The sequence below is a fragment of the Coregonus clupeaformis genome, chromosome 6, assembly GCF_020615455.1.
Source record: "Coregonus clupeaformis isolate EN_2021a chromosome 6, ASM2061545v1, whole genome shotgun sequence".
NCBI classification, from domain to species: Eukaryota; Metazoa; Chordata; class Actinopteri; order Salmoniformes; family Salmonidae; genus Coregonus; species Coregonus clupeaformis.
The window spans coordinates 29,498,920-29,515,623 of NC_059197.1; the positions used below are offsets into that span (position 1 = coordinate 29,498,920).

The 16,704-nt window shown below is 51.3% G+C and overlaps 1 protein-coding gene across 1 annotated transcript in view; it reads left to right on the forward strand.

Moving 5' to 3' along the window:
• Positions 1–16,704, forward strand: part of LOC121559952 (contactin-5-like) — a 326,846-nt gene that overhangs the window by 171,210 nt on the left and 138,932 nt on the right. The window contains exon 8 of the mRNA XM_045219969.1: positions 1,547–1,674. Within this exon, the coding sequence (XP_045075904.1) occupies positions 1,547–1,674 (128 nt within the window). The remainder of the gene's footprint in view (positions 1–1,546; positions 1,675–16,704) is intronic.

The window sequence follows — 16,704 nt, forward strand, 5'->3', positions numbered from 1 at the left end:
ACACAATGACCAGCTGTTTGGTCATTTATAACACAATGACCAGCTGTTTGGTCATTTATAACACAATGACCAGCTGTTTGGTCATTTATAACACAATGACCAGCTGTTTGGTCATTTATAACACAATGACCAGCTGTTTGGTCATTTATAACACAATGACCAGCTGTTTGGTCATTTATAACACAATGACCAGTTGTTTGGTCATTTATAACACAATGACCAGCTGTTTGGTCATTTATAACCCAATGACCAGCTGTTTGGTCATTTATAACACAATGACCAGCTGTTTGGTCATTTATAACCCAATGACCAGCTGTTTGGTCATTTATAACACAATGACCAGCTGTTTGGTCATTTATAACACAATGACCAGCTGTTTGGTCATTTATAACACAATGACCAGCTGTTTAGTCATTTATAACACAATGACCAGCTGTTTGGTCATTTATAACACAATGACCAGCTGTTTGGTCATTTATAACCCAATGACCAGCTGTTTGGTCATTTATAACACAATGACCAGCTGTTTGGTCATTTATAACCCAATGACCAGCTGTTTGGTCATTTAAAAACAATATGTCCTCATCCCAAATGACACCTTATTTCCAATATAGTGCACTACTTTTGATTTGATTTTACATAAGTAGTGCACTAAACAGGGAATAGGTTGCGATTAGGGACACAGATATTGTTTTAAAACTGTGCAGTCTAATGCATATTCCACTCTGGCTGTAATGAAAGTGTCTGAATTACAAGTAAAAACACGTTCCCTATTAGCTTAGCCCTTATCTCAACCCATTACATCAGTGTTGTAATCTTATTGGAGATTAGACTTATTTAATGTTATCAGTAAATCGCCTTCATTAAGGAATTTAAATTGTTGATTGGTCGGTAGATGGGAAAATGACATGTATTGAGCTGTTTAGCCATTTCACTATGTCTGCTGTTGGTGTGATACTAAGAGTCACGGCAGAAACTGATTTCAGGTCATCGTATTGAAGGTCACACAGAAATTCCAGAAAAGGCATCACTTGAGTTCACAGTTAAACAGTTTATGTAGCTTATACATACAGTACATACATACTGTACATACATACTGTACATATATACTGTACATATATACTGTACATATATACTGTACATATATACAGTACATACATACAGTACATACATACAGTACATATATACTGTACATACATACTGTACATATATACTGTACATATATACAGTACATACATACTGTACATATATACTGTACATATATACTGTACATATATACTGTACATATATACAGTACATACATACAGTACATACTCTAGAATAAGATAATTTTGTCGGATCTAGATAGAACATACAGTATATGAAATGTTTCATATCCCCAAACAGATACTTTCTGAAACGCTAACATTATGCTGCTCTATGACTTTCTGAGCTGATCTTCCGTCTTCCAGTAACGTCATATCATTTTAATGAATACAATAAGCTACTAAACCCGCGTAAAGCTATGTTGAGTTGTATTGTCTTTGTTCTTTATTTTCTTTGACAGGATAATGTTGTTACGAAACAACACACTGAGGATCATCAACTCCAGCCGCTCTGACGAGGGGGACTATGTATGTCGAGCTGAGAATCAGTTTGGCTCGGCTGAGATGACGGCCATACTCTGGGTAAAAGGTAAGCTATGCCCAGGGGTCCTTTATTTTCTGCCAAATTAGTGCCAGTCACCCACCATTAAACAGTCCCCCAATGTCGTTTCCCACCATCTTTACTTGGGTGCCGGGGCGGAGCGGAGGTGAGAGAGCGGGGGAGAGGGAGTGGGGGAGGGAGGGGGGAGAGGGAGCAGACTTTATTGTGTTCGCTCGACCATGAAGCAAAAGGGTTTTCACATTCAAGAATAATTTCACAAGGGCACACTATTTGACAGCGTAAAAGGGCCTGTCATATACAGTGGGGAAAAAAAGTATTTAGTCAGCCACCAATTGTGCAAGTTCGCCCACTTAAAAAGATGAGAGAGGCCTCTAATTTTCATCATAGGTACACGTCAACTATAACAGACAAAATTAGAAAATCACATTGTAGGATTTGTAATGAATTTATTTGCAAATTATGGTGGAAAATAAGTATTTGGTCAACAACAAAAGTTTCTCAATACTTTGTTATTGTGACGATCCCGGCTGTCTGAGTCGGGTCCTGTCTGGTGACTAGTGTTCCTGTTCGTAATCTCCAGTTTCCCGAGGGTTCGGGAACGCTCCGGGGAGCGCTCTTGTTTTCCGCACCTGCATCCCATCAGCAATCTGCACACCTGGTCCTGATCATCACCCTTCTTAGGCTCTGGCCCAACATCCAGTTCCTGCCGGATCGGTAGCCATGAACAGTATGTTTGTCAGCGTATCAGTCTCTGAGCCATTAGTGTTAGTTTTGTTGTTTTGCACCTTTTGACTTGCTGTGTACTGACCTCCGTTTTGTTCTGTCTGCAGTCTCTCACCCGGAACCTTCACCCAACCTCTGCCTGATGGTCGGCGGCTGCCGAGCCAGTACCGGACCAACCACTGCACCCTCAACAACCCATCCACGCCACCCGCTCTGTTCCCTGGATTATTCAGCCTCACTCGGAATCTATTAATAAACACTCACCTTTGTCTCCACGTACCTTGTCCTGGTCTGCTTCTGGGTTCTGGCGTAGTTAACCGTGACAGAACGATCCGGCCAGTAATGAACCCAGCGGACCTGGACTCTGTTCGCCATGCTATTACCCAGCAGGAGAAGATGTTGGGCCATCATAGCATGGTACTACAGGAGATCGCGTTGTCAGTTCGGAACCTTTCTACCGGTCTGACGGAGGTCCAGAACCAACGCAAGTGTCCGGTGGAGGATCCACTACCGGTTTCACCCATCTCGCCTGCCGCTTCTGAAGCTGTGTCCATCCGTGAGCCCAAGGTTCCGACGCCGGATAAGTATGAGGGGGAGCTGGGAAGATGCCGTTCCTTCCTTATGCAGTGTGGACTAGTGTTCGATCTACAGCCCTACTCTTATGCCACAGACAAGGCTAGGATAGCCTTTGTGATTGAGTTGCTGCGTGGTCGAGCGCTGGAGTGGGCTTCAGCCGTTTGGGGAACGACAGGATCCCTGCATGGCTTCATACCAGGGGTTCACGGCCGAGATGAGGAAGCTCTTCGACCATTCCGTCCGAGGGAGGGACGCAGCTAGGCGCCTGTTTTCGCCGCCAAGGAACTTCGCAGCGTGGCCGACTTCGTGATCGAGTTCAAGACGTTGGCTGTGGAGAGTGGGTGGAACGAGGAGTCTCTGCAAGCGGCCTTTTACCAGGGTCTGTCGGAGCAGCTCAAGGATGAGTTGATCTCCTATCCGGAGCCTAGTGACCTGGACAGCTTGGTAGCTTTGTCTATTCGGGTGGATAATCGAGTCCGAGAGCGAAGGAGGGAGAAGCAATGGGGTCCGGCCCAATCGATCAGCTTCTCAGTTCCCAGTCGGGTCGGGTGGTGGACCAGAACACGTCGATCATTCTCCACCACAATGGATTAGTGGAGAGGTCCTCTCTCCCGATTCTGAACCCATGCAAGTGGGGGCGGCACGGGTTAACCAAGGAGGAGCGTCAACATAGACGTAAGACCAACTGCTGCCTCTACGGTGGTAGCTCGGGACATTACATCTCCACTTGTTCCCGGCGGTCGTCAAACTGCCCGGCTCGCTAAAGTTGGGAGGACTTTTAGCGAGCCAGTTTCAACCTCTCAGTACCTCTGTCAGACCACGTTTCCCGGCTACCCTTGTGAACAGGAATCAGAGCTTAGCGCTTAACGCTTTTATCGATTCAGGTGCCGATGGAAGCTTTCTTGATGCCGAGTTGGTGGAACAGCTGGGGCTTTCCAAGGAGCAATTGCCGGAAGCCATTGAAGCGACCACTCTGAACGGCAGTAGTCTGGCACGTATCACGATGAGGACTGAACCGGTTAAGATGCGGTTGTCGGGGGAATCATTCTGAGATGATTTCATTCTTCATTCTGCCGTCTTCCCATGTTCCTCTGGTCCTTGGATACCCCTGGCTGAAGGAACACAATCCCACGTTCGATTGGGTGACGGGCAAGGTAACGAGTTGGAGCCTTGATTGTCATGCTAACTGTCTCAAGACTGCCTGCCCCCATTCGGTTCCCAGTCAGGTGATTGAGGCTAAACCCCCCAGATTTGTCCCTGGTTCCCGAGACATATCACGATTTGGGGGAAGTTTTCAGTAAGCAGAAGGCTCTGTCACTCCCTCCCCACCGACCATATGATTGTGCCATCAACCTGGTTCCTGGAGCGGTCTACCCCAAGGGAAGGTTATACAGTATCTCCCGACCTGAACGTGAGGCGTTGGAGACCTACATCAAGGAGTCCCTAGCTGCTGGTCTCGTTCGTCCCTCGTCATCACCCCTGGGGGCAGGATTCTTCTTTGTGGGTAAGAAGGATGGCTCTCTTCGACCGTGTATTGATTATCGGGGGTTGAATGACATCACGGTCAAGAACAAGTATCCCCTGCCCTTGATGAGTTCTGCCTTCGACTCCTTACAGGGTGCTACGGTGTTCACCAAGCTAGACCTACGCAATGCGTATCACCTGGTCCGGATCAGAGAGGGGGACGAGTGGTTGACGGGTTTCAATACACCGATGGGTCACTTCGAGTATCAGGTGATGCCGTTTGGACTGACCAATGCTCCAGCGGTATTCCAGAGTATGGTGAACGACGTCCTGAGAGATATGATCGGTCTCTTTGTGTTTGTTTACCTGGATGACATTCTGATCTTCTCGAAGGAACCTTCCGACCACGTCCAGCATGTCCGGCAGGTTCTGCAGCGATTGTTGGAGAATCGCCTGTTCGTGAAGGCCGAGAAGTGCGAGTTTCACGCCCACACGACATCCTTTCTCGGGTACATCATCTCCAGGGGAGAGATTAGGATGGACCAGGAGAAGGTTAGAGCGGTTCTGGAATGGGCCCAGCCCGGTACGAGATTGCAGCTCCAGAGATTTTTGGGGTTTGCGAATTTCTACCGCAGATTCATCCGGGATTACAGCCGTGTGGCCGCTCCGTTAACTGCCTTGACTTCCAGTATCAGGACCTTCAAGTGGAATCCGGAGGCGGATCGAGCGTTTCTGGATTTGAAGAGGCGATTCACCAACGCACCGATTCTCTCTCAACCGGACACGGCCCGTCAGTTCTGCCGTTGAAGTGGACGCGTCTGATGTGGGAGTTGGCGCCATCCTGTCGCAGCGATGCTCCACGGACAGTAAACTCCATCCCTGCGCCTACTACTCGTCGCCTTCGCCTGCGGAGAGGAATTACGATGTGGGTAACCGGGAGCTTCTCGCGGTGAAACTTGCCTTGGAGGAGTGGCGCCACTGGTTGGAGGGGGCGGAGCAACCGTTTATGGTCTGGACTGACCACAAGAATCTTGCTTACGTGCAATCGGCTAAACGTCTCAACTCCCGCCAGGCCAGGTGGGCGTTGTTTTCGGACGATTCAAGTTTGCCCTGACGTTCCGACCTGGATCTAAGAACGGCAAGGCGGACGCCTTTGTCCCGGATGTTCTCCAAGACGGAGGAGAGTGAGTCCAAGACCGAGACAATCCTCCCCCGGAACTGCGTCGTGGGAGCAGTTATGTGGAAGATTGAGGAGGAGGTGCTGGCGGCCCTTCGGACTCAGCCCGGTCCCGGTAACGGTCCACCCGGTCGGTTGTTTGTGCCTGAGTCGGTTCGTCCTGCTGTCCTCAAATGGTCCCACGCCAGCAAGATGGCTTGTCACCCTGGCGTGGCTCGGACAATGGCGTTTCTTCGCAGACGCTTTTTGGTGGCCTGCCATGGCCGAGGATACTCGGGGTTTTGTTGCTGCCTGTCCAGTGTGTGCGCAGAATAAGAGTACCAATCGGCCCAGCTCTGGACTACTTCACCCCCTTCCTATTCCCCGCGACCATGGTCGCATCTGGCCCTGGACTTCGTCACTGGGTTGCCCGCTTCTGAGGGGAACACGGTCGTTCTGACTATCGTGGACAGATTCAGCAAGTTCGCCCACTTTGTGCCTATTGCCAAGCTTCCCTCTGCCTCGGAGACGTCCGAGATCCTGGTTAGGGAGGTTTTCAGGGTCCACGGTTTGCCCAGTGATATCGTTTCCGACCGTGGCCCTCAGTTTACCTCTGCTGTCTGGAAGTCCTTCTGTTTGGCCATTGGAGCTACAGTCAGTCTCACATCTGGTTTTCACCCTCAATCCAATGGTCAGGCGGAGAGAGCCAACCAGAAGATGGAATCCACGCTACGCTGTCTGGTCTCTTCCAACCCCACCTCCTGGGTCTCTCAGTTGCCTTGGGTTGAGTATGCCCACAATACTCTTCCTACATCTGCCACTGGGATGTCTCCCTTCCAGTGCCTGTATGGCTACCAACCTCCCCTGTTTCCTTCTCAGGAGAAGGAGCTCTCAGTGCCTTCTGTTCAGGCCCATATTCGTCGTTGCCACCGGACCTGGCATCGGGCCAGAAAGGCACTCCTTAGAGTTTCGGACCGGTATCAGCTCCAGGCGAACGTCGCCGGATCCCCGCTCCCACCTATACCATCGGAGATAGGGTTTGGTTGGCCACACGGGATCTTCCGTTATGGACTGAGTCTAGGAAGTTGTTACCGAAGTTCATTGGTCCGTTTGTGGTGGAGAAGGTGATCAATCCAGTGGCAGTTCGACTCAAACTACCGAGGACGCTCAGAGTCCATCCCACCTTTCATGTCTCCTGCCTCAAGCCTGTCTTCCTCAGTCCTCTGTTGCCTCCTCCGCCTCCTCCTCCTCCTCCTCGGATGATCGGAGGTGGTCCTGCCTACACGGTGCGTCGCATCATGGATTCCAGACGGCGGGGCCGGGGTTTCCAGTATCTCGTGGACTGGGAGGGTATGGCCCTGAAGAGAGGAGTTGGATTCCGCGGCGACAGGTCCTAGATGCGGACCTCATCAGTGACTTCACCGCCTCCATCCTGGCGCTCCGGGAGTCCGCCCGGTGGCGTTCGTCGGAGGGGGGGTACTGTGACGATCCCGGCTGTCTGAGTCGGGTCCTGTCTGGTGACTAGTGTTCCTGTTCGTAATCTCCAGTTTCCCGAGGGTTCGGGAACGCTCCGGGGAGCGCTCTTGTTTTCCGCACCTGCATCCCATCAGCAATCTGCACACCTGGTCCTGATCATCACCCTTCTTAGGCTCTGGCCCAACATCCAGTTCCTGCCGGATCGTTAGCCATGAACAGTATGTTTGTCAGCGTATCAGTCTCTGAGCCATTAGTGTTAGTTTTGTTGTTTTGCACCTTTTTGACTTGCTGTGTACTGACCTCCGTTTTGTTCTGTCTGCAGTCTCTCACCCGAACCTTCACCCAACCTCTGCCTGATGGTCGGCGGCTGCCGAGCCAGTACCGGACCAACCACTGCACCCTCAACAACCCATCCACGCCACCCGCTCTGTTCCCTGGATTATTCAGCCTCACTCGGAATCTATTAATAAACACTCACCTTTGTCTCCACGTACCTTGTCCTGGTCTGCTTCTGGGTTCTGGCGTAGTTAACCGTGACAGTTATATACCCTTTGTTGGCAATGACACAGGTCAAACGTTTTCTGTAAGTCTTCACAAGGTTTTCACACACTGTTGCTGGTATTTTGGCCCATTCCTCCATGCAGATCTCCTCTAGAGCAGTGATGTTTTGGGGCTGTCGCTGGGCAACATGGACTTTCAACTCCCTCCAAAGATTTTCTATGGGGTTGAGATCTGGAGACTGGCTAGGCCACTCCAGGACCTTGAAATGCATCTTACGAAGCCACTCCTTCGTTGCCCGGGCGGTGTGTTTGGGATCATTGTCATGCTGAAAGACCCAGCCACGTTTCATCTTCAATGCCCTTGCTGATGGAAGGAGGTTTTCACTCAAAATCTCATGATACATGGCCCCATTCATTCTTTCCTTTACACGGATCAGTCGTCCTGGTCCCTTTGCAGAAAAACAGCCCCAAAGCATGATGTTTCCACCCCCATGCTTCACAGTAGGTATGGTGTTCTTTGGATGCAACTCAGCATTCTTTGTCCTCCAAACACGACGAGTTGAGTTTTACCAAAAAGTTCTATTTTGGTTTCATCTGACCATATGACATTCTCCCAATCCTCTTCTGGATCATCCAAATGCACTCTAGCAAACTTCAGACGGGCCTGGACATGTACTGGCTTAAGCAGGGGGACACGTCTGGCACTGCAGGATTTGAGTCCATGGCGGCGTAGTGTGTTACTGATGGTAGGCTTTGTTACTTTGGTCCCAGCTCTCTGCAGGTCATTCACTAGGTCCCCCCGTGTGGTTCTGGGATTTTTGCTCACCATTCTTGTGATCATTTTGACCCCACGGGGTGAGATATTGCGTGAAGCCCCAGATCGAGGGAGATTATCAGTGGTCTTGTATGTCTTCCATTTCCTAATAATTGCTCCCACAGTTGATTTATTCAAACCAAGCTGCTTACCTATTGCAGATTCAGTCTTCCCAGCCTGGTGCAGGTCTACAATTTTGTTTCTGGTGTCCTTTGACAGCTCTTTGGTCTTGGCCATAGTGGAGTTTGGAGTGTGACTGTTTGAGGTTGTGGACTGGTGTCTTTTATACTGATAACAAGTTCAAACAGGTGCCATTAATACAGGTAACGAGTGGAGGACAGAGGAGCCTCTTAAAGAAGAAGTTACAGGTCTGTGAGAGCCAGAAATCTTGCTTGTTTGTAGGTGACCAAATACTTATTTTCCACCATAATTTGCAAATAAATTCATAAAAAATCCTACAATGTGATTTTCTGGATTTGTTTTTCTCAATTTGTCTGTCATAGTTGACATGTACCTATGATGAAAATTACAGGCCTCTCTCATCTTTTTAAGTGGGAGAACTTTCACAATTGGTGGCTCACTAAATACTTTTTTTCCCCACTGTATAGGGAGGGAGGGAGGTGGAGATATAGGGAGGGAGGGAGGTGGAGATATAGGGACGGAGGGAGGTGGAGATATAGGGAGGGAGGGAGGTGGAGATATAGGGAGGGAGGGAGGTGAGAGATATAGGGAGGGAGGGAGGGAGGTGGAGATATAGGGAGGGAGGGAGGTGGAGATATAGGGAGGGAGGGAGGTGGAGATATAGGGAGGGAGGGAGGTGGAGATATAGGGAGGGAGGGAGGTGGGAGATATAGGGAGGGAGGGAGGTGGAGATATAGGAAGGGAGGGAGGTGGAGATATAGGGAGGGAGGGAGGTGGAGATATAGGGAGGGAGGGAGGGAGGTGGAGCTATAGAAGGGAGGGAGGTGGAGATATAGGGAGGGAGGGAGGAGGTGGAGATATAGGGAGGGAGGGAGGGAGGGAGGGAGGTGGAGATATAGGAAGGGAGGGAGGTGGAGATATAGGGAGGGAGGGAGGTGGAGATATAGGGAGGGAGGGAGGTGGAGATATAGGGAGGGTGGGAGGTGGAGATATAGGGAGGGGAGGGTATGGAGATATAGGAAGGGAGGGAGGTGGAGATATGGGAGGAGGGAGGTGGAGATATAGGGAGGGAGGGAGGGAGGTGGGAGCTATAGAAGGGAGGGAGGTGGAGATATAGGGAGGGAGGGAGGGAGGTGGAGATATAGGAAGGGAGGGAGGTGGAGATATAGGGAGGGAGGGAGGTGGAGATATAGGGAGGGAGGGAGGTGGAGATATAGGGAGGGAGGGAGGTAGAGATACAGTGGGGAGAACAAGTATTTGATACACTGCCAATTTTGCAGGTTTTCCTACTTACAAAGCATGTAGAGGTTTGTCATTTTTATCATAGGTACACTACAACTGTGAGAGGCGGAATCTAAAACAAAAATCCAGAAAATCACATTGTATGATTTTTAAGTAATTAATTTGCATTTTATTGCATGGCATAAGTATTTGATACATCAGAAAAGCAGAACTTAATATTTGGTACAGAAACCTTTGTTTGCAATTACAAAGATCATACGTTTCCTGTAGGTCTTGACCAGGTTTGCACACACTGCAGCAGGGATTTTGGCCCACTCCTCCATACAGACCTTCTCCAGATCCTTCAGGTTTCGGGGCTGTCGCTGGGCAATACGGACTTTCAGCTCCCTCCAAAGATGTTCTATTGGGTTCAAGTCTGGAGACTGGCTAGGCCACTCCAGGACCTTGAGATGCTTCTTACGGAGCCACTCCTTAGTTGCCCTGGCTGTGTGTTTCGGGTCGTTGTCATGCTGGAAGACCCAGCCACGACCCATCTTCAATGCTCTTACAGAGGGAAGGAGGTTGTTGGCCAAGATCTCGCGATACATGGCCCCATCCATCACTCCCCTCAATACGGTGCAGTCGTCCTGTCCCCTTTGCAGAAAAGCATCCCCAAAGAATGATGTTTCCACCTCCATGCTTCACGGTTGGGATGGTGTTCTTGGGGTTGTACTCATCCTTCTTCTTCCTCCAAACACGGCGAGTGGAGTTTAGACCAAAAGCTCTATTTTTGTCTCATCAGACCACATGACCTTCTCCCATTCCTCCACTGGATCATCCAGATGGTCATTGGCAAACTTCAGACGGGCCTGGACATGCGCTGGCTTGAGCAGGGGGACCTTGCGTGCGCTGCAGGATTTTTATCCATGACGGCGTAGTGTGTTACTAATGGTTTTCTTTGAGACTGTGGTCCCAGCTCTCTTCAGGTCATTGACCAGGTCCTGCCGTGTAGTTCTGGGCTGATCCCTCACCTTCCTCATGATCATTGATGCCCCACGAGGTGAGATCTTGCATGGAGCCCCAGACCGAGGGTGATTGACCGTCATCTTGAACTTCTTCCATTTTCTAATAATTGCGCCAACAGTTGTTGCCTTCTCACCAAGCTGCTTGCCTATTGTCCTGTAGCTCATCCCAGCCTTGTGCAGGTCTACAATTTTATCCCTGATGTCCTTACACAGCTCTCTGATCTTGGCCATTGTGGAGAGGTTGGAGTCTGTTTGATTGAGTGTGTGGACAGGTGTCTTTTATACAGGTAACGAGTTCAAACAGGTGCAGTTAATACAGGTAATGAGTGGAGAACAGGAGGGCTTCTTAAAGAAAAACTAACAGGTCTGTGAGGGCCGGAATTCTTACTGGTTGGCAGGTGATCAAATACTTATGTCATGCAATAAAATGCAAATGAATTACTTAAAAATCATACAATGTGATTTTCTGGATTTTTGTTTTAGATTCCGTCTCTCACAGTTGAAGTGTACCTATGATACAAATTACAGACCTCTACATGCTTTGTAAGTAGGAAAACCTGCAAAATCGGCAGTGTATCAAATACTTGTTCTCCCCACTGTATAGGGAGGGAGGGAGGTGGAGATATAGGGAGGGAGGTGGAGAAATAGGGAGGGAGGGAGGTGGAGATATAGGGAGGGAGGGAGGTGGAGATATAGGGAGGGAGGGAGGTGGAGATATAGGTAGGGAGGGAGGTGGAGATATAGGGAGGGAGGTGGAGAAATAGGGAGGGAGGGAGGTGGGAGATATAGGAAGGAGGGAGGTGGAGATATAGGGAGGAGGGAGGTGGAGATATAGGGAGGAGGGAGGTGGAGATATAGGAGGAGGGAGGTGGAGAAATAGGAGGGAGGGAGGGAGGTGGAGATATAGGAAGGAGGGAGGTGGAGATATAGGGAGGAAGGAGGTGAGATATAGGAAAGGAGGGAGGTGGAGATATAGGGAGGAGGGTAGAGAAAATAGGGAGAGGAGGAGGAGGTGGAGATATAGAGAGGGAGGGAGGGAGGTGGAGATATAGGAGGAGGGAGGTGGAGATATAGGAGGGAGGAGGTGGAGATATAGAGAGAGGGAGGTGAGATATAGGGAGGAGAGGAGGTGGAGACATAGGGAGGAGGGAGGAGGTGGAGATATAGGGAGGGAGGGAGGTGGAGATATAGGGAGGGAGGGAGGTGGAGATATAGGAAGGAGGGAGGTGGAGATATAGGGAGGAGGGAGGTGGAGATATAGGAAGGAGGGGAGGTAGAGATATAGGGAGGGAGCGAGGTGGAGATATAGGGAGGAGGAGGTGAGATATAGGGAGGAGGTGGAGATATAGAGGAGAGGGAGTAGAGATATAGGAGGAGGGAGGTGGAGAAATAGGGAGGGAGGGAGGTGGAGATATAGGAAGGAGGGAGGTGGAGATATAGGAGGGAGGGAGGTGGAGATATAGGGAGGAGGGAGTGGAGATATAGGGACGGAGGGAGGTGGAGATATAGGAGGGAGGTGAGATATAGGGAGGAGGGAGGTAGAGATATAGGAGGGAGGAGGTGGAGATATAGGAGGGTGGTGGAGATATAGGGAGGAGGGAGGTGGAGATATAGTGAGGGAGGGAGGTGAATATATAGGGAGGAGGTGGAGAAATAGGAGGGAGGGAGGAGGTGGAGATATAGGGAGGGAGGGAGGGAGGTGGAGAAATAGGAGGGAGGGAGGTAGAGATATAGGGAGGGAGGTGAGATATAGGGAGGAGAGGTGGAGATAGGGAGGGAGGGAAGTGGATATATAGGAGGGAGGTGGAGAAATAGGGAGGGAGGGAGGGAGGTGGAGATATAGGGAGGAGGGAGGGAGGAGGGAGGTGAGATATAGAGAGGAGGAGGTGGAGATATAAGGAGGGAGGGAGGTGGAGATATAGGAGGGAGGGAGGTGGAGATATGGGAGGAGGGAGGTAGAGATATAGGGAGGAGGAGGTGGAGATATAGGAGGAGGGTGGAGATATAGGGAGGAGGAGGTGGAGATATAGGGAGGGGAGGAGGTGGAGATATAGGAGGAGAAGGTGGAGATATAGGGAGGGAGGGAGGTGGAGATATAGGGGAGGTGGAGAAATAGGGAGGGAAGGAGGGAGGTGGAGATAAAGGAGGGAGGGAGGTGGAGATATAGGAGGGAGGGAGGTGGAGATATAGGGAGGGAGGTGGAGAAATAGGAGGGAGGGAGGGAGGTGGAGATATAGGAGGGAGGGAGTTGGAGATATAGGGAGGAGGGAGGTGGAGATATAGGAGGGAGGGAGGTGGAGATATAGGAGGAGGGTAGGGAGGTGGAGATATAGGGAGGGAGGGAGGTGGAGATATAGAGAGGGAGGGAGGTAGAGATATAGGAAGGAGGGAGGTGGAGATATAGGGAGGGAGGGAGTTGAGATATAGGGAGGAGGAGGTGGAGATATAGGGAGGGAGGAGGTGGGAGATATAGGAGGGAGGAGGGAGGTGGAGATATAGGAAGGGAGGGAGGTGAGATATAGGGAGGGAGGGAGGTGGAGATATAGGGAGGGAGGTGGAGAAATAGGGAGGGAGGGAGGGAGGTGGGAGATATAGGGAGGGAGGGAGTTGGAGATATAGGGAGGGAGGGAGGGGGAGAGATAGGGAGGGAGGGAGGTGGAGATATAGGAGGGAGGGAGGGAGGTGGAGATATAGAAAGAGGAGGAGGTAGAGATATAGGGAGGAGGAGTTGGAGATATAGGGAGGGAGAGAGAGGTGAGATATAGGAGAGGGAGGAGGGAGGGAGGTGGAGATATAGAAAGGAGGGAGGTGGAGATATAGGGAGGGAGGAGGTGGAGATATAGGGAGGGAGTTGGAGATATAGGGAGGGAGGGAGGTGGAGATATAGGGAGGGAGGGGAGGTGGAGATATAGGGAGGGAGGAGGTGGATATATAGGAGGGAGGGAGGTGGAGATATAGGAGGGGAGTTGAGATATAGGAGAGGAGGGAGGTGGAGATAGAGGGAGGAGGGAGGAGGTGGATATAAGGGAGGGAGGGAGGTGGAGATATAGGGGAGGAGGGAGGAGGTGAGATATAGGGAGGGAGGGAGGTGGAGATATAGAAAGGAGGGAGGTGGAGATATAGGGAGGGAGGAGGTGAGATATAGGAGGAGGGAGGGAGGGAGGTAGAGATATAGGGAGGAGGAGGTGGAGATATAGGGAGGGAGGTGGAGATATAGGGGGGAGGGAGGTGGAGATATAGGGGGAGGGAGGTGGAGATATAGGGAGGGAGGAGGTAGAATAGGAGGGAGGGAGGTGGAGATATAGGGAGGGAGGAAGGTGGAGATATAGGGAGGGAGGGAGGAGGGAGGTGGAGATATAGGGAGGGAGGGAGGTAGAGATATGAGAGAGGAGGGAGGTGGAGATATAGGAGGGAGGTGGAGATATAGGAGGGTGGGAGGTGAGATATAGGGAGGGAGGGAGGTGGAGATATAGTGAGGGAGTTGGAGATATAGGGAGGGAGGGAGGAAGGAGATATAGGGAGGGGGAGGTGGGAGATATAGGGAGGGAGGAGGTGGAGATATAGGGGGGAGGGAGGTGGAGATATAGGGAGGGAGGTGGAGATATAGGAGGGTGGGAGGTGGAGATATAGGGGAGGGAGGGAGGTGGAGATATAGGGAGGAGTTGGAGATATAGAGGAGGGAGGAAGGAGGAGATATAGGGAGGAGGGAGGTGGAGATATAGGAGGGAGGGAGGTGGAGATATAGGGAGGGAGAGGAGATATAGGAGGAGGAGGTGGAGATATAGGGAGGAGGGAGGTGGAGAACAGGAGGGAGGGAGGGAGGTGGAGATATAAGGGAGGAGGTGGAGATATAGGGAGGGAGGGAGGTGGAGATATAGGAAGGGGAGGAGGTGAGAATAGGGAGGGAGGAGAGGTGAGATTAGGAGGGAGGGAGGTAGGAGAAATAGGAGGGAGGGAGGTAGAGATATAGGGAGGGAGGAGGAGGTGGAGATATAGAGAGGGAGGAGAGGGAGGTGGAGATATAGAGGGGAGGGAGGTGGAGATATAGGGAGGGAGGAGGTGGAGATATAGGGAGGGAGGTGGAGATATAGAGGAGGGAGGTGGAGATATAGGGAGGGAGGGAGGAGGAGATATAGGAGGAGGGAGGGAGGTGGGGATATAGGAGGGAGGGAGAGGTGGAGATATAGGGAGGGAGGGAGGTGAGAATAGGAAGGGAGGGAGGTGGAGATATAGGAGGGGGAGGTGAGATATAGGGAGGGAGGAGGTGGAGATATAGGAGGGAGGGAGGTGGAGATATAGGAAGGGAGGGAGGTGGAGATATAGGGAGGAGGAGAGTGGAGATATAGGGAGGGAGGTGGAGATATAGGAGAGAGGGAGGTGGAGATATAGGGAGGGTGGTGGAGATATAGGAGGGAGGGAGGTGGAGATATAGGAGGGAGGGAGGTATATATAGGGAGGGAGGTGGAGAAATAGGGAGGGAGGGAGGGAGGTGGAGATGTAGGGAGGGAGGGAGGAGGTGGAGAAATAGGGAGGGAGGGAGGTAGAGATATAGGAGGGAGGTGGGAGATATAGGGAGGGAGGAGGTGGAGATATAGGGAGGAGGGAGGTGGATATATAGGAGGGAGAGTGGAGAAATAGGGAGGGAGGGAGGGAGGTGGAGATATAGGGAGGAGGAGGGAGGTGAGATATAGGGAGGAGGAGAGTGGAGATATAGAGAGGAGGGAGGAGATATAGGGAGGAGGAGGAGTGAGATATAGGAGGGAGGTGGAGATATAGGGAGGGAGGAGGTGGCTGATATAGGAGGGAGGGAGGTAGAGATATAGGAGGAGGGAGGGAGGAGGTGGAGATATAGGGAGGGAGGAGGTGGAGATATAGGGAGGGAGGGAGGTGGAGAATATAGGGAGAGGAGGTGGAGATATAGGGAGGGAGGGAGGTGGAGATATAGGAGGAGGGAGGTGGAGATATAGGGAGGGTGGTGGAGATATAGGGAGGGAGGGAGGTGGAGATATAGGGAGGGAGGGAGGTGGATATATAGGGAGGGAGGTGGAGAAATAGGGAGGGAGGGAGGGAGGAGGTGGAGATATAGGGAGGAGGAGGGGGGAGAAATAGGAGGAGGGAGGTAGAGATATAGGGAGGAGGTGGAGATATAGGGAGGAGGGAGGTGGAGATATAGGAGGGAGGAGGAGGATATATAGGAGGGAGGTGGAGAAATAGGGAGGGAGGGAGGGAGGGAGGTGGAGATATAGGAAGGGAGGGAGGGAGAGGTGATAGAGGGAGGAGGTGGAGATATAGGGAGGGAGGGAGGTGGAGATATAGGGAGGAGGTGGAGATATAGGAGAGGAGGTGGAGATATAGGAGGGAGGGAGGTAGAGATATAGGGAGGGAGGGAGGTGGAGATATAGGAGGGAGGTGGAGATATAGGGAGGAGGGAGGTGGAGATATAGGAGGAGGGAGGTGAGATATAGGGAGGAGAAGGTGGAGATAGGGAGGAGAGTGGAGATATAGGGGAGAGGTGGAGAAATAGGAGGGAAGGAGGGAGGTGGAGATAAAGGAGGGAGGGAGAGATATAGGGAGGAGGGAGGTGAGATATAGGAGGAGGGGAGATAGAGGGAGGGAGGGAGGTGGAGATATAGGAGGGAGGGAGTTGGAGATATAGGAGGGAGGGAGGTGGAGATATAGGGGAGGAGGGAGGTGGAGATATAGGAGGGAGGGAGAGGTGGAGATATAGGAGGGAGGGAGGTGGAGATATAGAGAGGGAGGGAGGTAGGAGATATAGGAGGGGAGAGAGTGGAGATATAGGAGGAGGAGTTGGAGATATAGGGAGGAGGGAGGTGAGAGATATAGGGAGGAGGAGGTGGAGATATAGGAGGGAGGGAGGAGGTGGACATATAGGAGAGAGGAGGTGGAGATATAGGGAGGGAGGGGGTGGGAGATATAGGGAGGGAGGTGGAGAAATAGGAA